Below are 25,649 nucleotides of genomic sequence, written 5' to 3'. Positions count from 1 at the left end.
GCGCTGCTGGCCGCGGGGACCGGGCTCGGGGGGGGGGGCGGGGGGCGCTGCAGGGAGCCTGCAAGAGCCAGCCGCGGGGGTCACGACCCGGCGGCGCTCCCGGGTCCTGGGCGCCGCCGCCGCCGCCGCCGCGCACGCCTCCGGCCCCCGCCCGCCCCGCCCCGCCCCGCCCCACAGAGCCCCGCCCCCGCGCCCAGCCCCGCCCCCGGACCGCGGGGCCCCACTCCGCCCCGCCCACACAACCAGCCCCGCCCCCTCTGCTAGCCCCGCCCGTGCCCGGCTCTGTCCTTGCACCTAGCCCCGCCCAGCCCCGGTAGCCCCGCCCACCCCGGGATCAGCCCTCTCCAGCGGCTCCCTCGGGCCAGGCTCTGGCTGCGGTCCTGGCAGAGCACAGCGGCCTCCAGGGAGGCCCGACTCCCCAGCCCGCCTGTGTCACCTCTCTTGGCTCTCTCTAGGGGGTCCCAGGAGCCGCACACTTAGGTGGCCTTGTCCTGCAGTCCTGGGCTGCCAGCCCGGAGAGCAGGGGAAGGGGGTCACTGCAATGTGGCACCCCTTCAGCCTCTGGTGCAGGGTTCAGATGGCCCTGTGTCCCTGGGGTTCATCACATGCTCTTCACAGGGCTCTACTGCTGACTGCCGGGAATAAACCTGGGGCAAATCAGAGGGTTACCCTCACCCCCCGCACACACTTCGATTTTCCATGACTTTTTGGATTCGCATCACTTCCCAGGTATGGTGCAGAGGCCTTGTGTGTCAGCATGGGCCTCTCTCAGGAGCCCTGCCTCCAGCCCCCCTCCCCCACCAAGCCTCAGACCTCTGCATCCTGTACTTGGGGTACTGCTAGAGGCTTAGACACTGGGCAGACAGAGCATGATCTGCTATGGTAGCCCCTGCAAGGAGACCGGATGAGGAGGCAGGCAAGAGACCTACGGACAGTGGCCCCTGTGGGCAGTTACATCTAGGCACTGGGCTTACATGCCTGGTACCCCGCTCCCTAGCTGGCTTTCCACAGAAGAGAAAAAATAGCTGTGTGGGGTCACCTGCAGGGAGGGGCAGGAAGAGGAAAAGTAGGTACATAAGAACTAGAGGAAGGGCGGTAAAAGAGGAAGAAGATGGAAAGCAGAAGCTGCCACTGAGCAGAGAAAGGAGTCCTGTGTGCAGTAAAGGATAAAAGACACCCTCGTTGCAGGTGCCTCTACTTGCAGGAGAGAAAGCCAGGCCTTGGTAGACGAGTGGATGCCCGGGTCCCTTACCCAGGGCCTGTGTGGCTCAGGGCTCAGTGTGGGGTGTCCAGTCCCTCAACCACTCCCTCCCCACTTGACCTTCTATGCACAGCATGTGGCAGGTGGGGGCAGCTGGGGACAGGCAGCCAGGTTCTTTTCCTCCAGGAGCCCAGGGCCCAGCAGGGCAGTGCCTGAGCTGAATGAGCGACGAGGGACACAAGCAGGAATGAGAGAAAGGGCTGTGGCTGGGCTCCGGCACAGGCTGGGTTTAGGGATGGAGACCTGGGCTGGGAATGTGGCCTAGCATGCATGAAGCCCTGGATTCAATTCCTCAGGACCCAATCCACAGAAAAGGCAGCGAGGGGCACTCTGGCTCGCTCAGGGACAGTACCCAAGCCCTGCGTTCAGTTCTCAGATCTGGCAAAAAGCAAAATCAAAAATAAAGGATGGAGGGCTGGAATGACAGAGGCACCAGTTTGTTATATCCTAGTACTCTCAGGGCGGGAGACACCAGGCACAGCCTCAGGAACTAGGGAGGGGGATGTGTACATGTGTTTGCTTCTGTGTGTGCCTCAGGCCGTCTAGGAACTGCCACCAGACCCCCACCCCCACCGCACCGCTGCCTGTGAGGAAGGGGACCCTATGCTCTGCCACCTCATGAAACCTGGGCCAGGAGGATGTGTCACCCAGCCTAAAAGAAATGAGAAATCCAGCCATCAGTGGCTTCTAAAACAGAGACAACTGCAAACTAGAAGCTAATCGAGCTTACTTAGGAACATCATCCATTTTAGTTCCCGCAGTAATGTCAGCAGAGGTGAAGTTCCGCCTCGCCCTGTGACCACCAAGCACTCCGTAAACCCAGCAAGTTACATACAGCCAAACAGACTTCATAAACCGACTCTACACATTATTTTAGAAAAGAATGTTCCAAGCTAGGGCCTAGGCCACATGCCTGTAATCCCAGCTATTCCGGGAGGCAGTGATAGGGCCCCAGGCAAAAAGGCCTCAAGATTCCGTCTCAACAGCTGAGCGCGAGGGCGAGTCCTAGTCACCCAGCCAGGGAAGAAAGAGCACTTAGGAGGAGCACGCAGGAGCCAGGCCAGCCTGGACAAAAAGTCCCCATCTCAAAAATAACCAGAGCACAGCAGGACAAAGGTGGTTCACATTTTAAATTCTAGATGCGCAGGAGGCTGAGACCTGTACTGTCCTGGTTTGAAGCTAGCCAAGAGACTCCATCTCCAGTTAATTCTGAAAAAACCCAGCTAGAGCTGTGGCTCAAGTGTTAGGACACTGCTCTAAGCAAGCATAAGGCCTTGCGTTTAAACTCTAGTACCACACACACGGTAACACAGTAACATAGTATTGGGCAGTGGGTATGGGTGGTCGTTTTCGTAAGGGCTTTGGGCTTCTGGGCTGGGACTTCGCAAAGCCAGAAATATGGAGGTCCCCACTGGATGGGGTGGAGGTGAGGTGAGTGTGAGAGTGATGGGCAGGAAAAGGGAAGCGGTGGGGAGGATGGCAGTGAGCCTGCAGTCTCCTGGCCTGAGTGGACTGGTACCAGCCCTTCAGCTCAAGGCTACCACTCTGCCCCTGGGCCTGGGCATTGTCCCGGAGCTCTTCTACTCAAAGCTACCACCTTATCTTTGAGCCAGGCCCCAGTTCCCCATTTTCTAGGGGTCAATTGGAGATGAGTCTCAGGTCCTTTTGTGCCCGGGCTGGCTTTGAACCTTGATCCTCAGATCTCAGCCTCCAGAGTAGCTAGGATTACAGGCATGAGCCACCACACCCAGCTAGGTTTGTGATGTCTAATTGGAGATAAGAGTCTCATGAATTTTGTCACTGGGGCTGTGTTTGAATGGTGATCCTCAGAATTCAGTCTCTTGAGTAGCTGGGATTATGGGCCTATGAAGCATATCAAGCCTATGCTTGATATACTTCAGAGCAAAACGTGAGGAAGGAATTCATGAGAGACCGAGGAAGTGGACAGCCTTTTGCAGCTGCGAGCAGGAGAGGCACAGACACCTCTAAGCCGCCGCCGCAGTCCTGAACTTTCACCAAGTGCTGACTTTGTGCTGGACACAAAGGAACCCTCACAATCTCAGTAGAGAAAAAGGTGAGATCAGACCCAGAAAGGGACACTGGCACCCTGTGTGTGGAACCAAGTACATCGTCCAGAGTGACTGGCCGGCTACAGGCTGTAGTCACAATTCGGACTTAGCTGGCTGGGTTTAGAATCTGTCCCCACTCCCTGCAGAATGTCTACCTCCTTGAGGTCACTTCTAAAGTCTGAAGGTGCTGGCTCCTCTGCCCCTGGTGCCAGGCGATCCCTGAGTGGCTGGGGCAGTGCTCTGACTGCTGGCAGGCCACAGCTGGCCCATCCAGCAGGGATGACCTGCACAGGTGGGGGACAGGGCTGCTCTGACTGTGGTGCATGCAGGGAAGCAGCTTACTGACAGGGGCCACAGCCCTGCAGGCAGGTGTCCTTCCTCTGTCTCTCAGCCACAAAGGTACACTTGCACCGTCTGTTCTGGAAGTGAGCAGGCTGGACTGCCTGGCATGCCCAGAGATCCTCCTGGGCACTCTCCATGAGATGAGGAAATCAATTGTGCAGTGTGAATGCCATCCCCCGGGCCACTGCCAGCCAACAGTGGCAAGGAAGTGATCTTTTTTCCTTCTTCTGCCATTTCAATGTCTCCCTTAATTCTGTGGGCAGAGCTGGCCCAGCGGAGGGGAGGGATAGGGAGAGGAGGGCGGGCTGCAGCACACCTGCTACTTTCCAGTCATGGCTTTCATAGTCTTTAAAAAAAATACCACCACAGTGCAGTGCCTGGCTCACGTCTGTTATCCTAGCTACTCAGGAAGCGGAGACTCATCTCCAACGAACCAGCAAAAACCCAGCAGTGAAGCTTCAAGTGGCAGAGTGTCAGCCTTGAGTGAAAAAGCTAAGGGCCAGCAGCCAGGCCTTGAGTTCAAACCTCCGGTCTGGAGTGTGCATGGGTGTACACACACACACACACACACACACACACACACACACACACACACACAAATATGAATCTGAATCTGACTTCTGAAAGAATAGGGATCTCACTGATGAGAGGTTCAGGTACCCTGGACACCAGAGGACAGAGGCTGAAGAGCTACCCACCCCACGTCTTCCAGGACCTCCCCTCCCTCCCCACCCCATGTCCTACCTCTAGGATAGGCTATCAGTGGCTGGCTTGTGTCTCAGGAACTACGGTCAGGCTGGGGACAGTTGTCAGCTCCTCTGGGGTGGCCATCTGTGTTTCCAGTACTCCAGGTCTGCTCCTGGCTGAGTTTCTGTAGATTCTGCCCATTTGTTCTAAATGCCTGGCCTCTGCAGAGAAGGGAAATTATCTCTAAGCTCAAGCCCTGTGCGTGCCCTGTGGCTTTCTGAGGCTTTAATCCCTGGCTTCATACCCCACTGTCTGCCCAACCAGAGGCAGGCAGAGGGCAGAAGTCAGTGAGGTGGCATGGCCCAGATGTGTGGGAGAAGGCCACTCCTAGGTGTTTGTCTGCCTAAGGCATCTTTCCATTTATCCACATTTCTGGTAATCAGCTGTGGTGGCTGAGCTCCGGGTAGCACGCATGAGCATGCAGAGCCAGGCGGTGGCAAGGCTGGGAGTCCACCACACAGACCCAGTAGGCTGGCACAGTTGTGGTGACACATGGTCTCCTGGAGCCATGTGCAGGGGTGAGGTGGGGGGACTGAGGCACTGCTGGAAGCAGGGTTCTTCTTGGAGTCACCGACTCTAAGCAACACCCAAGTCTGTCCCAGTGCTGGTAAACACAGAGGGGAGCCTGGAGGTGTCGCTGGAGTCCTTGAGGCGGGAGCTCGGTGGGGAGCTTGCCAGACATCAGGCACTGCCAGCCTGTTGAATGCTGACTTCCTGCTGCCGTGGGCTCCGGGGGCCTGGAGCCTTGCTCATGGCGTTGAGTATTCTGAAGTGATTTACTGATGGCATCCAGAATTTCTCCAGCCAGCACTAAATACAGCAAGCTAGGCCCTTTACAAGGTCAAGTGCAGACTCTGCTAGCACTTGGCACCTCGCTTTGAAAGCCGAGGACCAAAGAGAACAGGATTCGTGGCCATTCTGAAGCTGGACTAGACCTCATATTTCAAAGGGGAGAAACCTCTAGAACTCTCTGCTCATATTTCAGAATGCGGAGGCAGGTGTCTCCTCTGAGAAGAGACCCTTAGGCTAAGGCTGAGGTGACAACCTGCTCCTGAGGGGCAGCAAGCTCCATCAGAAGCCACCAATCAATGTACACGGGTAAGAGGCACCTTCAGGCTCTGCCTGCCAGAGGCAGTACAAACCTCTCCCCGTAAGTAAGGGTGATACTCAAGGAGCCATTTCTGAAGCTCAGACTTCACCTTTTGTTTGTGTGTGTGTGTGTGGGGGTGTCATGGGGCTTGAACTGGCCTGGGCACTGTCCCTGAGCTCTTCAGCTCAAGGCTACCACCCTACCCTTGAACCAAGCCCCACTTCCCCGTTTGCTAGAAGTTAACTGGAGATAAGAGTCTCAGGTCCTTTTGCACCTGGGTTGGCTTTGAATCTTGATACTCAGATCTCAGCCTCCTGAGCAGCTAGGATTACAGACGTGAGTCACCAAGCCTCAAATGCCAGCTCAGACTTCACTTTTTAAAACAAAGATATGGGGCCAGGAGTTTGGCCTAGTGGATAAAGTGCTTGCCTAGCATGCATGAAGACCCGGGTTCGATTCCTCGGTACCACATACATAGAAAAAAAGCCGGAAGTGGTGCTGAGGCTCAAGTGGTAGAGCTCTAGCCTTGAGAAAGTCCAAGGACAGTGCTCAGGCCCTGAGCTCAAGCCCAGGACTGGCAAAAAAAAATTAAAAAAAAAAATAAAACAAAGATAGATGTAGAAGGCTGAGAGATGCTACTTTGCAGAGATAATGTTTCCTAACACATCAGAAAAACAAGGGATCAAGTCAAAAGCCAGGAACTGGTAGCTTATGTCTGTAATCCTAGCTACTCAGGAAGCTGAGATCTGAGGATCATGGTTCAAAGCCAGCCTGGGTACAAAAGTGGACATTCTTATCTCCAACCAACCACCAGAAAGCCGGAAGTGGAGGTGTGGCTCAAGCGGGGGAGTGCTAGCTAGCTAGGGCTGGCACAAACAACAAAGCAAAACAAAACAAAACCCAAAACAAAAGCAGCTCTTATTTTGAACAAGCTGGGCTGGGAAACCTTCTGCCAGGGGACATCTGCAAATTCTGCCATTCCCAGACCCCACCAAATGGATACAGACAAACCACTGGAAAAGCACGCATGCCCATCCCGCTTCACACAGCAAGGCCTCCCCCTCCCTAGGCTGTATGGTGCTCTAAGGCCCAGCAGCTCAGCACTGTGCTCTGCCAGGCCCTGCTTGCCAGGTGCACTGGTGCTCACCCCACCATGCAGGTCTGTCAGGAGACAGTGTGCAGTTACTCCTGGACACACAATGGCTCTGAGCTCAGGTGGAGTAGGGCATCCTGGCTGCTGGCACCAGTGTAGCCTCTCAGGCACTGCTGGGCACTAGGGCTCCACGTGTGTGCCCCTCCCCCCGGGGTGTGTGGAGAACAACTCAGTCAAGGTTAGAAACACACACACACTCAGTGGAGTATGATTTTTTTTTAATAGTTCATAAGCCTTAAAAAGTATTCTCTCCAGATTATAAAAGGTTAGTTAAAACAGTTTAATAGGAACAATCTTGGACAAGCATAAACAGCTTTGATTTGGAAGATTAGAGTAACCCATGGCTGAGGACCCGCAGGACGGGTGGCCTGTCCCTCTCCCGTGCCCTGTACCCGCAGACCCCATGCCCCGCCTCCAGCGTGGCACACGTGTCAGCCCTCAGCTTCCCGCTTCTGTTCACTCCAGAAGCAGGCATCCCTCTGCCCGCAGTCATGCAGCCGGCCTAGCACAGGTGCAGCACTGCTTTATTGATCTCGGGGTTTGTCCAGTCGTTCCGAATGTCATCCAGGTGGTTATCGAAGTCCACGAGTGTCTCGTAGGACCGGCTGTCCAGCAGGGATGCCGAGATCCTCTGTGCCTCGGGCCAGTCTTCACAGTAGTCACTGCGGGTAGACATGGAGAAGTCAGCCTCTCCACAGCGCCTGGGCTGTGTGGAGGACAGGGCCCGGTACTAGGAAAGACCGGAAGGGGAACCCTCCAAAGGCTGGGCTGGAGAAGGTGGAGGTAGATAGTGGTTACAGATGCCCAGCACGAGCGTGGTGCCCTGGACATGGGGCGGGAAAGCCCGCAGTGCCACCCTCGCTCCCTGAGCTGTTTGAAGTCCATGGCCTGCAGTCCCAGAGGGGGTGGGGAGGATACCCCGGCAGTGCATGCCAGCACATGCCCAGCAGGGTGGGGGCTTCACTCACTGGTGTGGGTCTCTGCACCGCCACCTGTTCTCGTGATGCTCATACACGTGGATCGTGGGTGCTACGCAGTCCATTGTGAACCTGGTGTTGTCTACCTGATCACAGGCGAAGAACATAAGCATGAACACAGCACTGTGCCAAGAGCTGGTGCCTAGATGTGTGTGCACGTTGGAGAACCTTGCTGAGGAAGCATTCAGGCTTCAATGCTTTCCCAGCAGAAGGGAGGAGAGGGGAGGGGAGGGAAGGAGAGGAGAGGAGAGGAGAGGAGAGGAGGCTCCCCAGCCAGCCTTCTCCCTCACTGTTGGAATGGAGATGGCCTGGCCTCTGGTTCATTCCACTGGGGCTCAGAGCTACCTGCAGAGGGTCAGTCCACTCCATTGTTCTGGAGTCAGGTGATCTGGTCTGGCCCCTGAGAATCCGTGTTTCCAAGAGGTTCCCAGGTGACGTAGCAGTACTAGGCCTTCACCCGTGACTGCAATGGCAGCCGGCGGGTGCCATGCAGGATTCAGCAAGGGGCGCCCCACCCCTAAGGCCACAGATTGAGAGGCTGCAGCAGAGTGCCTGTCAGAAAGACAGTGTGAGGGCCACACACAAGTGACTCACCATGATGAGCGCAGGATCACTGAAGCCCTCGGCGATTCTCGATGCCACCTTTTCTGCCACCTGGTTTGGACTGCAGAGAAGGGACAATGAGTTCTATCCGATTCTGGTCAATGTCACCCACTTGTCTCCACATATATAAGCAGTTACCCCACCCAGGAGACTGTGAGGACAGGAAACTGGCATTGTTAGCTTCCCTTACTTTTCAAGTCGGGTCTTGTGCTGACCACTCTCTGAAAGTAACCTTCCCTTCAATTCCGAAGGACTGGGAGTCACAGGTATGAGTCACAAAGTCCTATCTAGCTTTATTTCCCCCGAGACAGGGACTCCTCCTCCCCCATACATGCACCCACACAGCACAGTTTTAAATGTGCACTATTATGAGCTGAACATGCTACAGGGGATGGAGACATAGCTCGCTGGCAGAGCTAGAATGTCTGAGGACATGACTGATACTTAGCACCACAAAGAAAACAAATTACAAAAACAATGATGCTATAGTTGCAAAAAAAGAGGAAAGAAAAAAAAAGTCAGGATATAACAAAAACCACCTAATTTCTCATTATTCTCTTCACTTTCAAAACTGGGAATTTTGAGGGCTGTTCTAAATCTGTAAAATGAATGGTAAAAATGGTGGGCTTCCAGGCAGTGGCCAGCAGACATCCCAGCAGCACGTGTTTCCCTGTTGGTCTGCAGCAAGTCCACGCGACAGGCTACAGGAGTCAGGTGTAGGATGTGCAGTTCCTGAAGGTTGAGCCCATGGCGAATCCTCTTTGCCAGTCAGCACAAAGTCAGGCACCACCACATAACTGTCACCATTTTTTTTTTTTTTTTGGTTGGTTCTGGGATTAGGGGACTTAAACTCTGGGCCAGGGTGTTACCCCTGAGCTCTTCAGCTCAAGTCTACTGCCTTACCCCTTGAGCCACCGAGCTACTTCCAGTTTTCTGATGGTTAACTGGAGAGAAGAGTCTCACAGACTTTAGTGCCGGGGCTGGCTTTGAACCTCGATCCTCAGATCTTAGCCTCTTGAGTAGCTAGGATGACAGGTGTGAGCCACACTGCAGCTGGTTCACAACTGACATCTTATAAAAGCTTATTTTATTGAGGCCAGGGAACTCTGGTGGCACTGGGTGCCATTCTCATGTCACATGTTACATCACCCAGTCTTTTTTGCCACTGAGCTGAGACCTCTTAGTTTGACCACAGAGGCCTACTCACAATTAACTAATTGTAGGTAATGTAAGATTTGAATCCAAGTCTACTTGGCTGCAAGTCTTATGCTATGAGACACTGCTAATCCAGTGAGAACTTGTTCAGCCAGAGGTGGCAAACAGCATTTAAGAATGAAATAGGCATGAATAGGCTTCTAAACCTTCAAGTTACATTGCCTCTAAGTCACTGTCCCTGGCTCCCCTCCTGTGAGTGGCACCTTGGTGGGGCAGGATCTGAGGGTGGGGTGGAAGGGACCTGAAGGACCTCCTACAGCTAATGCTCCCTAGAGCTGGCACCCCACTGGCTGTGCTACACTTGCAAAGGGGAATGCAAGCCTCCTTCCTGAGCAGAGCAGGTGGAGGAGGGACCTAGTCATGGCAAGGCACGGGGAAATTCTGCCAGGCTGAGCAGCACAGAAATGGCATTTGAGTAAGGAAAGGTTCCAGAATGAGCTGGGAGGGAGGTCAGAGTAGTGGGAGGACATGAAGAGATGAGCAGGTGTCCTCCACAGAGAGGAAAGGGAAAGGGAGCCTGTGCAGGCGGACAGTGTGGCTCTATGAAGTGTGGATTTGGGGGCAACAGCCAAGGAGAGGGAGGTGTCCACATTGCTTACATACTCTGAACACTGCTGCACCCCTCCTTCCCAGTGTCCTCCTTCCTCCTCTCCCTTCCCCACTGGAGGCCTGGAGGTGGGAACCCTGTGAGTCCAGGCCGGCTTCATGCAAGCTCCCCAGTGCTTTCAGAGGCTGGGAGTGTGGCCTAGAGATAGAGTGCTCGCCGGGCATGCATGAAGCCAGGCGCAGTGGCGACTCAGGAAGCTGAGGTCTGAGGCTCGAAGTTCAAAGCCAGCCTGGGCACCAAAGAACATGTGACTCTTACCTCTAGAAAACAGGAAGTGGGGCTGTGGCTCAAGGGGAGAGCAGCAGACTTGAGCTGAAGTGCTCAGAGACAGCGCCCAGGCCTAGAGTTCAAGCACCATGACCAAAGAACAAAACAAAACAAAGCAAAACAAGAAACCACCCTTTTTTCTATGGCTATGGGCGGCCCCCTTCCTTAATTCCTCAAATGACCCCGAGTGCCTCCTCTGATGGCCTCTGGGGGATGCAGACAAATGGTAAGCGCCTCAGCTTTCTCAGGGGTGGAAAACCAGTGGAATCTCCAGAGGGAAGAACAGGCAGTCAACTGAGGGCAGCGGAGAGCAAACTTTTGCTGTCCTATCGGTTCTGACACACACTATGTAGGAAGTGTGAGGACAGCAGGGTGGTGGAGAGGTGGCAGAGGCTAGCTGCTGCTCTCACTGGCTGAACCCCTTCCAACTCAACAAAGGAGATGCAAGGACTGCTGCTGAGTCAGGGAAGGAAGACCACCGCTGCATCTTCTCTGGACAGAGGCAGCACAATGAAGATGCCCTCATCACTATACACACACACAGAGGAGAGGAAGGCCAGTTTCATAGGTGGAGCCTGCAGAGGGAACAGGCTGTGCTCTGCATACCCATTAGTTTGTATCCACATACCTGGCATCTTTTACTCGTTCATTAGCTTGGTAATAACCCGCAATCACATAGCTATTATCTTTGCACCATGAGTCAATCTGAAAGAACACAAATGGAGGGGAGAAGATGAATGACTCTCCCTTTAATATCCAGTCTCAATAACCACAGGACCCCACCTCTCACACAGGGACAAGACAGGAGCAAATATCTGATCCTTCTCCCTAGAGTGAAATGGGTACTCAGATGGAAAAATCCATCTAAAATCACAGGTGGAGAAAGGCCTTGGAAGGGCTGGGGTGCTGAATGGGTGAAATGCTATGGGAAACCTGGAGAAAGACTACATGCCCACCTCCCCTTGTAGCACAGAGCCCGTGGGAGCGCCAGGGCTTAGGAATCTTGTGCTGCTCAGGGAAGCCTGGTGCAGGCCCGGGTGCTAAGGCACATGCAGATCCCATTCCGACAAGGAACACCAACAAGGCCATCAGTGTCACAGAACCAAGGGCTCCACTACAAGATCCCAGCACTTCTAGCAAGGCTGCATGAAGTGCCTTCCACACTGGACGTGGGGCAGAAAGGCAGGGGCAGGCAGGGTGCAGGTGCCCACACGCCTGACCCTGGTGCTGTGTTTCTAAATGGAAGCCTGGCGCAGACCTTGAAAACAGTTGTTTTACAATACCATTCTCTCTTCTCATCACATTTAGCGTCCTGCAGGTCTAATGCTATTGTTAAAAACAACAGAAGGCCACCCTGGTTCACCACAATGGAATTCTAATAGACTAATAAATTTCAGTCTCTGTTGAGGAGGAAGCAAAATTGATACTGTTCATTTTTTGGGGGGGGGGTGGACTGGGTGTGGTACGTGGTTAGAAACAGTGTTGACACACAAACCTGGAACTCATGGTTCTCCTCCTTCAGCCTCTTGAGTGTTGGGATTACAGGCAGGCACTATCCAGCTCCATATCTCACTTTTTCTCTTGTGAATTAACTTGTTAAAAATACACCAGCTAAGTGTGGTGATGCACATGCACAATCTAGCAGGCTGGATGAATGACTGATGTAGAAGGATCAGAAATTCCAGGCCAGGGCTGGGAATTTGGCCTAGTGGTAGAGTGTTTGCCTAGCATGCATGAAACCCAGGTTCAATTCCTCGGTAACACATACACAGAAAAGGCCGGATCGAGCCTTGAGAAAGCTCACAGACAAGCCCAGGACTGGCAATAAAAAAAAATAAATAAATAAAATTCCAGGCCAGCCTAGACTGCATAGTGAAACCCTATTTCAAGAACCCCAAAATGAATTCCTGCCCAGATATGCCAGGCTTTGAGTTCAAATTTGAATACAAAGAAGTGGGGGGTGTGTGTGTGTGGTGGGGGGCTTGGCCTGTGTTTACCCCTGGATTGGGTTCAGGCCTCTGACAGTCTCCTGCAATACTAAAAGCAGACATTGCAAGACAGTTACATACAGTCCAAGAGCCCCTGGCTCACAAAAGGATTAGAAAGTTTCTGGTCTCTTAATAACTCCAAAAATTACCATATTGGGTCAAAACCAGGGCTCACGGAACCAATCAGACTTTGGCCACCCACCCCAAAGATCAGGGTTAAACCCCAAATATTTCTAATGGCAGTCCACGGTGACCTTGCTGCAACTACTTCCACACCAGCTGCTTTTCGCCTCTGAAGGGAATATGTTCCAGGAAGTCCTCCTGCTTAGCACGCCTTCTTTCATCCTCCCCTTCAGTTTATCTCCATGTGACATCGAATGGCCTGGTTCTAAACTGGGATTTGGCCTTTCCCTGAACTCAAACCTGCACTTAGCTCACTGGTCTTTCAGCGTAGGGATCAACGCTGTTTCTTTTCCTCAGAATTCAGGGCCTTGCACCTTGCTGCACAGGTTGTGCCTCCAGCCCTGTCTGCTTTGGTTATTTTTTTTTGCCTGGACGAGGCTACTTGTACTTGTAGAGCTGCGATGACATCATTATGTTGAGCCTGCTGGTTAGGACAATCTTGCTCACACCTCTACTTTCCTCTTCCTACCTACATGTCCAGAGTAGCTGGAGTTAGGATGAGAGCTCCTCTGCCCGGCCGAAGCAGGGCTCCCAACACAATATCCTTATGGAGGTGATCCCTGTCTCTGCCCAGCTGGCTTGTTCTTTAGCATGGCTGCCTTTACTCTAATGTGGCTTCCTATTTCCCTTATAAGCACGGTGGCTGGGAGTTTGGCCTAATGGTAGAGCGCTCACCTAGCCTGCACGAAGACCTGGATTCAATTCCTTAGTACCACATGCGAGAAAAGCCAGAAGTGGTGCTGTGGCTCAAGTGTAGAGTTCTAGCCTTAAGAAAGCCCAAGGTCAGTGCCTACGTCCTGAGTTCAGTCCCCAGGACTGGCAAGAAAAAAAAAAAGTATATACATTATAATATTATATATTACAATATAATACATTTTACACACACACACACACACACACACACACGCCTCACAGGTCAGAGGTCTACTATGGCAGGCAGGGCCAGTTTGTAGCATTCATTCCTGCTCATAGCCACGACACTCCTTCTTTCCTCTGCTTCCGTCCCTACCTGCCTGCCTTGCACTCCCTGCCCTCTTGATGACACTGGGCCTCCATGAAAAACCCAAGGTAACTTATCCATCCTAAATACTTAGCTGAATCACACCTGCAGAGTCCCCTTGGGGCCTGGGGGGCCGGGAGAAGGAGTGTCTACTGCAGCCCTGTCATGACGGCTCTGACATTCCCAGTTCCAAGCCGGCTCTGCATCAGTCTCCAGGATGGAAGCTAGCCACAGAGGACTTGTCCCCCTGGTCCACAGACACTGACAGTGTCATCAGATGAGACAGCACCCGACATCCATAATAGCTCCTGTGATATGCAACACACACCTCAGCCTGCATTTTGCCTGTTGAAGACAAACTCAACAGAAAACTAACCTGTCCTGAAGCTTCTAGAAGTCCATGAAGAGGCTGCACCATGATGTAAACAATATGCAAGGCAAGTGTACATCTGAGTGTCTATTTTTGAGTACTTCTTCACTTTCTGGAAAGGACTTCTCATTGCTCTGGCCCATGTTGGCTTGTTCTGGGCTAGGCCTTGTAGGACAGCTCTTTTCAGGTGCCAGGGCCAGACCATTCCCTCCCTCTGGACTGAGTAAAGAAGTCAGCTTCTTTCTGCACACATGCTCACAGTTGGCATGAGTCAGTCACTCTCATGACAGGACTGCCATACTGGGGGAGGCCCGCAGGTAGCCCCAGGCCTCAAAGCAGGGAGCTGCCATCCCACCCAGGACAGCTGACCTTCCCAAGGACGGAAGGGAAGGAGGAAGGGTGGGGGGGGGGAGAGGCATGAAAGCAGAGCTCTGCAGGTAAGTGGGCAGTGAAGGGGCCAGGGCTGGAAAGGACGCATGTGAATGTGCTGAGATGTGCTCCAAGCAGGTCGTGCTAAGGGCAGCGGACTGCCAAGGTGGCACAGCAGGAAGGACTGTCCTGAAACCATGGTGACTGGCCAGCTGCTGAGAAGCCACAGGAGCACAGGGAGCAGAAAGCTGCTCTGCCACACAGAGATCAAGGCAAGGGAGGGAAGCGAGGACAGAAAGGGCTTAGGGGAAACACAGGTTTATGCTAATTTCCCTACTGACATTTTATGGGTTTTTGCTATTAGGAATAATTCCTTCACTATCTACGTCACAGGGGCTAGAAGGGTAAGTAAGATAACAGGCATAAGTACTTAAAAAAATAAAACCACCCAGAAATGCAAGGATTTTTCTTTTAAATGGAAAATTATAACAAAAAAGCATTCAAAGGAATATTGTCTTTTGGTAGGCCGTACATTAAGTCAGTCACTTACCAAAAATAACTCTAAGCTGGGTACTGATGGCTCATGCCTGTAAATCCTAGCTTAGGAGATCTGAAGATCGAGGTTCAAAGCTAGCCCAGGCAAGAAAGTCTGTGAAACTTTTACCTCTAGTTAACTTCCAGAAAAATGGGAGTGGTGCTGTGGCTTAAAATGGTAGAGTGCTAGCCTTGAGCAAGAGCTCAGGGACAATGCCCAGGCACTGGGTTCAATCCACACTACCGACAAAACAAAACAAAAGCCCCAAAAAACTCCAATGTGAATTTCTCTCAGGAAAGAGCCATGAGAATAAGGCCTTTATTATATAGTTGCAGGTATTTAGCTGCTCTGCTAAAAACTGAATTTCCGTGGTTGAACAGTAGCTCCAGATCCTAAGATTTTTCATAGTTTTCAGGTTATAAATAATCAACACAGATTCAAATAGCTTACTTGTAATATATTTTTTCCCCCCAGATGTGGGACTTGAATTCAGGGCCTGTGACCTGTCCTTGGACATTTATTGCTCAAGGCTAGTGCTCTACCACTTGAACCACAGCACCACTTCTGGCTTTTTCTGAGTATATGGTACTGAGGAATTGAACCCAAGACTTCATGCATGCTATGAGAGCACTCTACCACTAGGTTATACTCCTGGCCCCAGGGCCTGGGTTTTTTGTTTCAGGCTAGAGCTTAACTGCTTTGGCCAGAGCTCCTTTTCTGGTGATTGATTGGAAATAAGAGTCACTTGGGCTGGGTCCGGTGGCTCACACCTGTAATCCTACTCAGGAGGCTGAGATCTGAGGATTGAGGTTCAAAGCCAGCCTGGGCACTAAAGTCTGTGAGACTCTTATCTCCAATTAATCACTAGAAAACAGGAAGTGGTGCTGTGGTTCAAGGGGTAAGGCAGTAGTCTTGAGCTGAAGAGCTCAGGGACAACACCCAGGCCCAGAGTTCAAGTCCCACGGCTGACAAAACAACAACAAAAACAAACAAACCATTGTGGTTCTGAGGTCCCAGCCCCCTGAGTAGCTAGGATTACAGGCAATGATCACCAACTCCTGGCTGCATTACAAAATTTCTAGATGAACTTGAATTATGAATTTTCTTTCATAACTTCATTTGTACTGGCTTGGCTTCCTTTTAGTATTTGTCAGTTGCTGAGGCTGGGGCCTGAAGGCCATGTGTGTGGGGTGCCTGAGGTTGGGAGCTAGAGAGCAATGTGACAAGAGAGGGCAGGGATGGGGGTGGGGGCAGAATGAGCCCAGCCTCTCAGCAGGGCAGCTTGGTGTTTAGAGGAGTTGTCTGGGCAGCTTCCCCATCCGCCCAGGTAATTGGTCTGGGAGGCAGCCCTGTTCCTGGGGGAGTTTGTGTACAGTGACTGAAGGCACTAGTTAATAGTCACCATGCTTACTCCTCTCAGGTATTACATTCTCATCCTAAACAGGAACTTAGCTCGTTGGCTGTGTGCAGGCCACTCATGGTAGACGTGACATATAGGTTCCAGTCAGCCCAGCTTTCCTGCAGGAAGTTCTTTCTGTAGGACTTCCCCCCTGTCCCACTGCTACTCTGCATCCACCTTTGCATCTTCTTCCACAGCCCATCTATTAGACTCCTCAGTGTTCCCAGCCCATGTGATTCAAGTCACTGGCGTCACTGGCCTCATCACCTTCCCAGCTCCAGACCCGCTTTCCAACTTCCAGATCAGGGCTGGCCATATGCCAAGTGACCTCCTCATCTCCAGACCCATGCCTTTGCTGTGCTCAAGTGGCACCTCTAAGCTACACACAAGCCAGTAACCTGCTCTGCCCTGCCCCCTGGATCCTCCCCTTCTCTGCACACCTTCCTGCCTCCTACATCTCTCACCACCCCCAGGCTCAAGTCGACTGATCTACAAAGACCTCTCAGAAGCCATCACTCTCAGTTTCTGCCTTGTACATCTGTCCCCTAGCTCTCCAGCCACACCCTTGGGGTCACCAGGGCTGGCCCAGTACCAGCAAGTCCCCTGCCAGGGGCTGCAGAACTGATTTTTCTTTCAAATCTCTCACTGTTCTTTACTCATTTTGGGCACTGAATCTCCATATTGTGCTACAAGCTTGCTGCAATCTCACTGGCTAGTGAGAACTGTATCAGGCCCACAGCCATATCATCTCCACATTTAGTGGAAAGCAGGACAGTCCTCAAAAAACGCAACTGGCAAATACACCTAGTGTGCACTCCACTGACCCAAATGCCCTGAGGTTCCCTCCACAACTGAGCAATCAGATGGAAAGGCCTGGATTCACGTCCCCAGGGATGTATCAGGCATTGCTAGCCCATTTTCCCCCTCCCAAGAACTAAAGCAGTCCAGTTTACAGATACTGCTGGCTTACTGTCTATCCCCAGCCTAGAAATATGAAAAACTTCACCAGATGACCTGTTTAACCTTGACACTCAAAGCATCACCCAGCAACCCCAGGACAGACACACCCTTTGCCTATGACACTTCCCGTTTCCCAAGAATTTACTCTGGTGTCCTAATTAGATTAAGGAATGGGCTTAATTTACTTAGAGTGTGACTCTCCAAGTTCTGATGCCAATTAGCTGTTTTTCTTTTTTAAAACGCACCCCCGTTTATCCTGTTCCGATGGCCAAGCCCTCCCCGCTTCCTTCATCTCCACAGAACTGAGAGTGTCCACCTAGACACCCCAATGTCCAGGGCCGGGAACGAGGCTGAGTGGTAAGAGTGCTTGCTTACCGTGCGTGAGGTCCTAAGTGGCAGAGCGCGAACCGTGAGCAAAGGGAGCCCCGCGGCCGTGTCCAGGCCCTGAACTCAGGCCCCGGGACCGGCTACACAAGCGCTAGACACGGAAAGTCCCAGCGCCAGGCCGCGAGTGCCCGCCGGGCAGAGCACCAGCCCGCTCTCACGCCAGGGAAGCCCTGGGCGCACCACGGGGCCGTGCAGAGCTCGGGCCAGGCCGGGACGAAGGCCGGCACGCTTCCCGAGGGCCGGCGGCCGGCTCTGCTCTCCTGAGGCCGTGCGGGGCCCGGCGGGGCCGGGCTGCGTCCTGGGACGCTGGGGTTCGCTCCGGCCGGGGCGCTTACCAGGGTGAGGGCCACCTCCAGCATGGGCGCCAGGGCCAGCGTGCCGTGGAAGAGCGGGATGCAGTCCACCAAGAGCGTGTGCGGGCCGCCCGGCGGCGCGGGCTCGCGGCGCGGCCTCGGCTTCTCGGCCACCAGCAGCCCGTTGACGGCGCAGTGCGGGTACTTGGCGCCGTGCAGCAGCATCTTGCAGTAGGCCTGGGTGGTGAGCTTCACCCCGGGCATGCTGAGCCGGGCGGGCCGCGCGGCGCCTCCGCACGTCAGCAGGCCGCGGCCCACACACCGGCCGGCCGGTTCCCGCCCGTCCAGAGCCGCCGCCGCCGCCGCCGCCCGCCTCGGCCCGCGCTGGTCGCCGGCCCGCCGGAAAGCGGCCTCGTCAGCGCCGGCCGGAAAGCGGCGCGGCGCGGCGCGGCGTTTCGCGACGGTCGCGGCGCGGCGACGGCGGCCCCGGGCGCGCGCGGGCGGGGCTTCCTCGATCCCGTGATGCTCCGCGCCGCGGGCGGGCGCTTCCGGCCGCGGCCTCGCTCTTCCGGTCGCGGGCAGCCGGGGCGCAGAGGACGGTCGCGGCGGTCGCGGAGGGCGGCTTCTCCAGGTGAGGCGGCTCGGGGGCGGCGGCCGCGGGTCCCCCCGCCCCCCGCGGGCGCTGCCGGCTAGCGGGCGCTGGCAGCCCCCGGGGCCCGCTCACCGCGGCGCCGGCGCGGGGCGGCGGAGCGGCCCGGGCGCCGTGACATTGAGGCCGGGCCGCGGGCTCCGGCGCGAGGGCCGCCCGGCTGCGGCCTCGGAGCCCTTCCCGAGCGCCGGGCCGGCCGTACCCGCCTCGGCGCGGGCGGCGGGCGCGCGGCCGGGGCTGTGACCTTGGGGCGTCGGTCCACGCGGGGCGCCCGCTGCCCGGCTCGTCTCCTCTGCCCCCGGGGCGTCCTGCGCCAGAGCCCGGGGGCACAGGGCCGCCCGTTACCCGCAAGGACTGGAGATGGGCCGGGCCGCATTTGCTCCCCTCGGCCCCGGGAACCGCTCCCCCGGCCGCCCGGCGCCCGCCTGGGCAGCGCAGTGCCCCGCACACGTTATGGCACATCACCGGGCACATCCCGAAACTCCATAAAACCAACGCGGAGGAAAGCCTCAGCCCAGGGTACTTGGTAAACCCAAGTCGGTTACTAGGAATTGAATTTGAACGTTGGGAGGCACAAACAAATGAATCATATTTTATTTACAGAAATCCTCTGGGGCAGAGAAAACACACTCCGAATTCTCTACATTTTTGTCTTTCAGAATGTTGGCTACCAGGGCGCTTAGTCTCATTGGCAGGCGGATGGTTTCCACCTCAGTGTGTGTGCGAGCACATGGTAAGTGACTTTTCTGTTAGGTGGCCCAGGTAATTTCACTTTTTTTTTTCCCTCCTTTTTGCTGGGGGGGGGGCGGTTAAACAGTCTTTTGAACTGGCAGTAGAGGAGTTTAGGAGGAAACATAGTTTCATAGGATGTATCTCTAGAATGGGGTGTGGATAAATCCTATGGAACACTAACTTATCTGGGTCTTTGCTCTCCTCTTTTCCTTTTTTTCTTTCTCCCAAGTTCAAGTCTCTCCTTTCAAGAGGGTGTCCCTGGATTGTCTGACGTTGGTGAGACCACTCCCACCACAGGATTCCCAAGCCTTGGCTTAGCCTTATGGAGGCAATGGAAGCCATGTCATTTCTGGACTAGCTGCTCAGATTTAAGGATATCTCCCCTCCTGATGTATATGTAAATGTTAGCACTGTGTTTGGCATATCATCAGTATAGTTTTATGTTTGTTAAGCAAGCTCCTTGTATGCACACCATTAGGCAGAGCATGGAGACAGTGAGATGTGGATCCTTCCAGGGAGGCATGCAGTGTAGAGGTAAGGGAGATAAGGCAGAATTTAAACTTAGTAAAATGGCTCCACGGTTCAGGGCCAATTTCTGAAAGAAGAGCTACAGACAAAGGTTGGAGAGCAAAGTTTGTATGGTAGAACTTAGCACGAGTAACTCTTCAGCTTGTTCTCAGCACAAGGCATGGAGCAGAATGGAATACCGTTAGTGGCACTCCTGTCACTTGAGACATTCATGGTGACACACTGGAGTGAACAGGGAGCTTAGAGGGCCCCAGTGTTAAAAACGCAAACTAGTTGAAGACAGAAATAACATTCTTCTGTGTGTGTGTGCGTGCGCATACACGTGCACGTACACGTGCATACGTGTGCACGTGCCCCCGAGCATGCATGGGGTTGAACTCCAGTCCTTAAGAGCTCAGCTTTCTTGCTTACAGTAGGCACTCTACCACTTGAGCCATACTTTTAGTCTGGCATTTTGCTGGTTGGAGATGTAGTCCCAAGGAATTACGTTTGAACTGTGATCTCGTAGGTAGCAGCTTTCTACCAGAGTACCTATGATTATAGGCGTGATATTTTGGTGTCTGGCTAGCCTAAGTTTTTTGTTTTTTTTGTTGAGTTAGGATCTTGTGTGGCCCAGTAGCAACAGGCCAGCCTTCTAACCTGGCCCTTCACCTCCCAAGTACTATGATTACAGGTGTGTGTGTGCACACCAGGCTGGGGGTGACTCAAGCAGTAAATCAGAAGAGCAGACAGGGAGAGACAGTAATCCTGCCATTTCACTTCCAGTCTTTTGTGATGAGGTGGACTCTCTAGTGACAGGTATGGCTAGATATATACACTTAGAGCTTGTGCTTTTTTGCTTAAAGTGCAATGTTTCGTGACTGATTTATTTTGGAAGATTGCAATCTTGTGCTTAAGCTGATGGAGACAGAGCATTTCTGAGGGCTCGGCTCCCCCAGACCAATTTGGGACATGTAGAATAGGATTGGGGAAATCCGTTGGTCTTGGGACTGGAAAACCCTAAATAAAAGGGAGTATCCCTTTCTTGTTGCCTGAACTTTAGATCTCTTTGTATAGTACACAGGTATGTACTCATTTTCTAGTAGTGGGACGACAGAAGCAGAAAGGGAAATCTTTACTCAGTTCTCACCTTTTCCGATATTGGTCACCGTTCAGAGTTTACTTTGCTAGGAGTCCTTGGGTAAAAAGCTTCATATCTGCAGTCTGCACGTATGTCATTTACTTAAATTTTTGGAGGGAAGTAGAGCTGTGGCTTAGGTGGTAGAGTGCTAGCTATGAACACAAAAGCTCAGACAGTTCCTCTGCCCCGAGTTCAAGCCCTAGAGCTGGCCAAAAAAGTAAAAAAAAAAGATAATATGGGGCTTGGGAGTGTGGCCTCATAGTAGAGTTCTGGCCTAGCATGCACGAAGACCTGGGTTTGATTCCTCAGTACCACTTACATAGAAAAATCTGGAAATAGTGCTTTGGTTCAAGTGGTAGAGTTCTAGCCTTGAGAAAGACCAAGGATAGTGCTCAGACCCTGAGTTCAAGCCCCAGGACCAGCCCCCACCACCCCCCAAAAAATAACATTTTTTTTGGTGATAGTGGAATATGAACTCGGTATCTTATGCTGCACTTTCTGTCCTTTTCCTTACATTTAGTCAGGGTCTAGGTTTTTGAACCTCTGTCCTCCTAGGTGAGATTGTCCTGTGTACCACCATGCTTTACCACACCCCACCCTACCTGGCCTGATTGACATTTGTTCTTTTTGGTGCAGGTCCTGGGGCTTGGGCTTAGGGCTTGGGCGCTATCCCTTCCCTTTTTCTACTTAAGAGTAGCACTCTACTACTTGAGCCACAGCTCCATTTCTAGCATTTTTGGTGGTTAATTAGAAGTAAGAGTCTCTCTGGACTTTGTTTACAGGTAATCCTAGGTCTCACCCTCCTGAGTACTAAAATTACAGACATGAGCCATTGGTGCCCATCTTGCATTCTTTAAAAGAAAAAGCTGGAGGCTGGTGACTTACGCCTGTAATCCTTGCTACTCTGGAGGTTAAGAGCTGGGGATTGCAGTTTAAGCTAGCCAGGACAGAAAAGTCCCTGTGAGACTCTTGGCTTCAATTAACCACTCTAACACTGGAAATGGCACTGTGGCTCAAGTGGCACTATGCTAGCCCTGAGCACAGAGAGGCTCAGGGACAGCATCCAGGCCCCAAGTTGAAGCCCCACAGCAAAAAGAAAGAAAGAAAGAAAAGTAAAAGCAAACCCGGCCTTGTGTGACTTGGCAAGGGTTCTGAGATCCCTGTGGCCTGCCTCCTGCTGCTGGAGCATTGGAGTAAGTGCATATGTTTTAGTACACCAGCACTGCTGGGGATGTGGGCTTCACCTGCCTTCCCAGATGTCTTGAGCCATCCTAGCGAGCAGAAGGCACTTGGTGAGTACCAGCTGCAGAAATGAGCCGATGGCGTGGTACCTTCCATCTGTGGGGCTGGCAGCTTCGGAGTTCTCTGGGGCGCAGGCAGTCCTCGTCCCTAGCAGGCGCTGCCACATTCTCATATCTGTTTCGGCCCTGAGTGCTGGTTTCTTCTGAGTTGCACGTTCTTGTTCTTGGAGTCCTGTGCCGTGAGACAGGGAACCCTGGGAGCCCTTTCTGACCTCCTGTAACCTGATGGCGGAAAGGCTGCTCCCAGTTCTGTGTCCAGGGCTCATTAGCAGAGCCCCTCGGCAGGTGGGGTTGCTGAGTCAGTGCTTTCCTCTAGCATTTCCCCTGCCGGGTGCTGTGTTCACAGGGAGTGTTGTGAAGAGTGAGGACTACGCCCTCCCCAGCTACGTCGATCGCCGGGACTACCCCTTGCCTGACGTAGCCCACGTCAGGGAGCTGTCGGCCAGCCAGAAGGCTCTGAAGGAGAAAGAGAAGGCAGCCTGGACCGGTCTGAGCAAGGATGAGAAAGTCGAGTGTGGGTATAAGGGCCCTGAACCTGGCGGTATGGGGATGTGTATGGGAGGCTGCATGTTTCCACTCCAGTGGTCTAGAGCTGCTGGGTCTCTGGGTGCCCAGTTCTGGGCTACAGACGCTTCCCCTGGGCACACGTAGTGCTTGGCCATTGGGTTTCAGCAGGGTCAGTGGAGTGCCTGCTGGTGGCCATGCACGGAGAGCACTTACACGGAGCTTGGCATGGGGGTGTGTTGTGTGTGTCCCATCCAGTGCTGTGGTCCTCAGTGTCACAATATGTCCTCAGCTCTGCTGCTCTGGGGAGGAGTGCGTGAGCACTGCAGAGGAGCTGGGTCTGCTGTTCTGGGGAGGAGTGCGTGTGCACTGCAGAGGAGCTGGGTCGCTGCTCTGGGGAGGAGTGCGTGAGCACTGCAGAGGAGCTGGGTCACTGCTCTGGGGAGGAGTGCGTGAGCACTGCAGAGGAGCTGGGTCTGCTGCCTGAAAGCTTGACAGTGTGTTCTTTCTGCCCAGTGTATCGCATTCGGTTCAATGAGAGCTTTGCTGAGATGACCCAAGGCACCAATGAGTGGAAGACGGTTCTGGGTATGGCCCTGTTCTTCATTGGCTTCACTGCGATTATTCTGATCTGGGAGAAGCGCTTTGGTGAGTGGACAGGGAGCAGGAGTGGTGCAGGACAGCTCTGTCCTCAGTGTCCAAAACCACCATGGGGGTTCACACTGTCCTGGAGCCAGGGACCAGGGCCTCCAATCCTAGTCTGTTTCTGGAGGTTAGTTTATAAGCTTGAGCCATCCTTGAGTCACATGTCTACACTGGCTTTTTACAACAACTGGCCAGTTACCAGGACCCAGTCGAGGTTCCAGGCTTGGAGGCTGCTCCTGGGGTGCACGCCCTGTCAGCATCTGAGGGTGCTGGGCCTTTGGTCTCTTGGACCCTGTGGGGTCGTCTCCACTCTCAGGCAGAGCAGGTGATTTCACACCCCTGTACTTGTAGGGTGGGGAGAGGGCCAAGTCTCACGTGATGTGCCCCACTGCTGTCTGCCTGTAGCCTGTGGAGGGCTGGAGTACGAGGTGGTGACATTGGGGGCTGGGGGAGAGAGAGGACTGTTAGGCAGGGACTCAGACAGCGCGTTGTTCTGCCTCGCAGTGTATGGCCCCATCCCACACACCTTTGAGGAAGACTGGGTGGCCATGCAGACCAAGAGGATGCTGGACATGAAGGTCAGCCCCATCCAGGGCTTCGCTTCCAAGTGGGACTACGAGAAGAACGAGTGGAAGAAGTGAGGCCTGCCACCCCAGTGGCCGCCTCCTGCAGCGAGCGGCCCAGCATGCCCACTGGAACCAGGTGTCACAGTCCTGATGCCAATAAATGGCCCTTTACGTGGAACCCTTCCTGACCTGTTCTTTGACTGTGGTGACGAGGTCTCTCCAAGTGTTGCCTTAGTCTTTTGGGGCATGAATGAATCTTGTATCTTAACTTGTATGGCATTACGTAAATACTAAAAATAGAGGCGTCCTTCCAGGTTGGGACAGACTTTTTTTTTTTTTTTTTTTTTTTTTTTGCCAGTCCTGGGCTTGAGCTCAGGGCCTGAGCACTGTCCTTGGACTTTCTCAAGGCTAGAGCTCTACCACTTGAGCCTCAGCACCACTTCTGGCTTTTTTTCTATGTATGTGGTACCGAGGAATCGAACCCGGGTCTTCATGCATGCTAGGCAAGCACTTTAACCACTAGGCCAAACTCCCGGCCCCGGGACAGACTTTTAGACTAATACAACCCACTGTAGCAGCTAGACGAAGTCCCGTGGGCACCCTCGGGGTTTCCCTCCCTGTGAGCCATCCCAGTTGGTTGGAGTGATGCCTGGCAGGCGTGAAGAGCAGCCTGGGCTCTGGGCTCTGCAGAGCACTAAGTGATGGCTTCCGTCACCTTGGGCTGCTGTGTCACCTGGTGGGAAGTTGGGGTTGGGGAGACCAGAAGAAAAAAGGTGCTGCCATCTGAGAGGAGGTTTGGGAGTGGCCCATGGAGATGGCTGTAAGCCATAAAAATGGCAGACCCATGCCCTGATGTGGGACAGAGCTGGATGTGTTCTAGGGGCAGGACTTGGACCAAGGAGGCTGGCAGACTTTAGAAGAGGCGAGGGGTGAGGTTGGAGAGCTCCAGTAGGGGTGGTGTGAGGCAGCAGTGAGATGAGCTCATTCTTCACAGAATGGCATCGTGTCCTTACAAGGGCCCGTCTGGAAGGGACACTGCAGATGTGCCATCCATTGCCAATGGCACCTCACCCTTCCCTTCTGACCTAGGGCCTCTTTACAGCCAGGCAGGGCTTCCCATGCTCCCTCACCACAAGCAGCTTCTTTTTCTGATGTACTGGTATTTGAAGCGGGGGCCTTGTACTTGCCAGGCAGGTGCTCTGCCACTTCAGCCACACCTCAGGACCTTGGTGGTCCTCACGCTCTGTCCAGCCTTGGGAGGTGATAGCACGAGACACCTCACACAGCCTTAAATCTTTGAGAATATGCAAAACAAAACCATCCCCTTCATCCACAGATCTTCCTTTTCCGAACTGAAACCTGGGCACTGACGACACACTACCTTGCTGTTTCTCCTCCTCAGCTGCCCAGAGCCTGGCATTGTACTTTGTTCTGAGTTTGACCTCATTCATATAAGGGAAACTGTACAAAATTAGGCTGTTCCCAGCTTAGTCTACTTTGCATAATGCTTCTGAGTCCATCTACTTCATAAGAATTTCATTCTTTTTGTGTGTGTGGGTCATGGACCCGGCCTGGGCGTTGTCCCTGAGCTCTTCAGCTCAAGGCTACTGCCCTACCCTTGAGCCAAGCCCCATTTCCATTTTCTAGAGGTAAATTGGAGATAAGAGTCTCAGGTCCTTTTTTGCCAGGCTGGCTTTGAACCTTGATCCTCAGATCTCAGCCTCTGAGTAGCTAGGATTATAGGCGTGAGCCACCACACCCAGTGAATTTCATTCTTTTTAAGGCCAGT

General features: G+C 53.5%; 2 protein-coding genes across 4 annotated transcripts; one reads left to right on the top strand and one right to left on the bottom strand.

Annotated features, from left to right (window-relative positions):
* Window positions 1-6,879: 6,879 nt before the first annotated feature.
* Window positions 6,880-18,227, bottom strand: Emc8 (ER membrane protein complex subunit 8). Its single transcript, XM_090357182.1, has 5 exons — window positions 17,858-18,227; window positions 10,960-11,036; window positions 8,234-8,303; window positions 7,631-7,725; window positions 6,880-7,324 (listed from the first exon to the last, which is right to left on the bottom strand). The coding sequence occupies exons 1-5, from the start codon at window positions 18,077-18,079 to the stop codon at window positions 7,165-7,167; spliced, it is 624 nt and encodes a 207-aa protein (XP_090213308.1). The 5' UTR covers window positions 18,080-18,227; the 3' UTR covers window positions 6,880-7,164.
* A 129-nt stretch (window positions 18,228-18,356) lies between these two features.
* On the top strand, window positions 18,357-24,038 carry Cox4i1 (cytochrome c oxidase subunit 4I1). Of its 3 annotated transcripts, none has more exons than XM_090357178.1 (5): window positions 18,357-18,446; window positions 19,124-19,197; window positions 22,492-22,659; window positions 23,166-23,297; window positions 23,799-24,038. In XM_090357178.1, exons 2-5 carry the CDS (start codon window positions 19,125-19,127, stop codon window positions 23,933-23,935), a joined length of 510 nt encoding a protein of 169 aa, XP_090213304.1. In that variant the 5' UTR covers window positions 18,357-18,446; window position 19,124; the 3' UTR covers window positions 23,936-24,038. The 3 variants fall into 3 exon arrangements, with proteins under 3 accessions (XP_090213304.1, XP_090213305.1, XP_090213306.1); XM_090357179.1 differs by lacking the exon at window positions 18,357-18,446 and adding an exon at window positions 18,889-18,983; XM_090357180.1 differs by lacking the exon at window positions 18,357-18,446 and adding an exon at window positions 18,966-18,990.
* The last annotated feature ends 1,611 nt before the right edge of the window (window positions 24,039-25,649 follow it).

This window comes from Megascapheus bottae, chromosome 24 (assembly GCF_031878675.1).
Source record: "Megascapheus bottae isolate mThoBot1 chromosome 24, mThoBot2.hap1, whole genome shotgun sequence".
Taxonomy (NCBI): domain Eukaryota; kingdom Metazoa; phylum Chordata; class Mammalia; order Rodentia; family Geomyidae; genus Megascapheus; species Megascapheus bottae.
Note: the sequence above shows the minus strand (reverse complement) of the source record. Positions and strands in the feature narration are given on the sequence as shown.

Bases quoted from the DNA above. Each gene is read 5' to 3' on its own strand.
- Emc8 (XM_090357182.1), bottom strand. From the start codon at position 18,079: ATGCCCGGGGTGAAGCTCACCACCCAGGCCTACTGCAAGATGCTGCTG. The intron at 11,037-17,857 runs GTAAGCGCCCCG...GTGTTCTTTCAG, and splicing joins TGGAGGTGGCCCTCACCCTG to ATTGACTCATGGTGCAAAGA. The intron at 8,304-10,959 runs GTATGTGGATAC...CCTTCTCTGCAG, and splicing joins GAACGAGTAAAAGATGCCAG to TCCAAACCAGGTGGCAGAAA.
- Cox4i1 (XM_090357178.1), top strand. From the start codon at position 19,125: ATGTTGGCTACCAGGGCGCTTAGTCTCATTGGCAGGCGGATGGTTTCC. The intron at 19,198-22,491 runs GTAAGTGACTTT...CTGTGTTCACAG, and splicing joins AGTGTGTGTGCGAGCACATG to GGAGTGTTGTGAAGAGTGAG. The intron at 23,298-23,798 runs GTGAGTGGACAG...TCTGCCTCGCAG, and splicing joins GATCTGGGAGAAGCGCTTTG to TGTATGGCCCCATCCCACAC.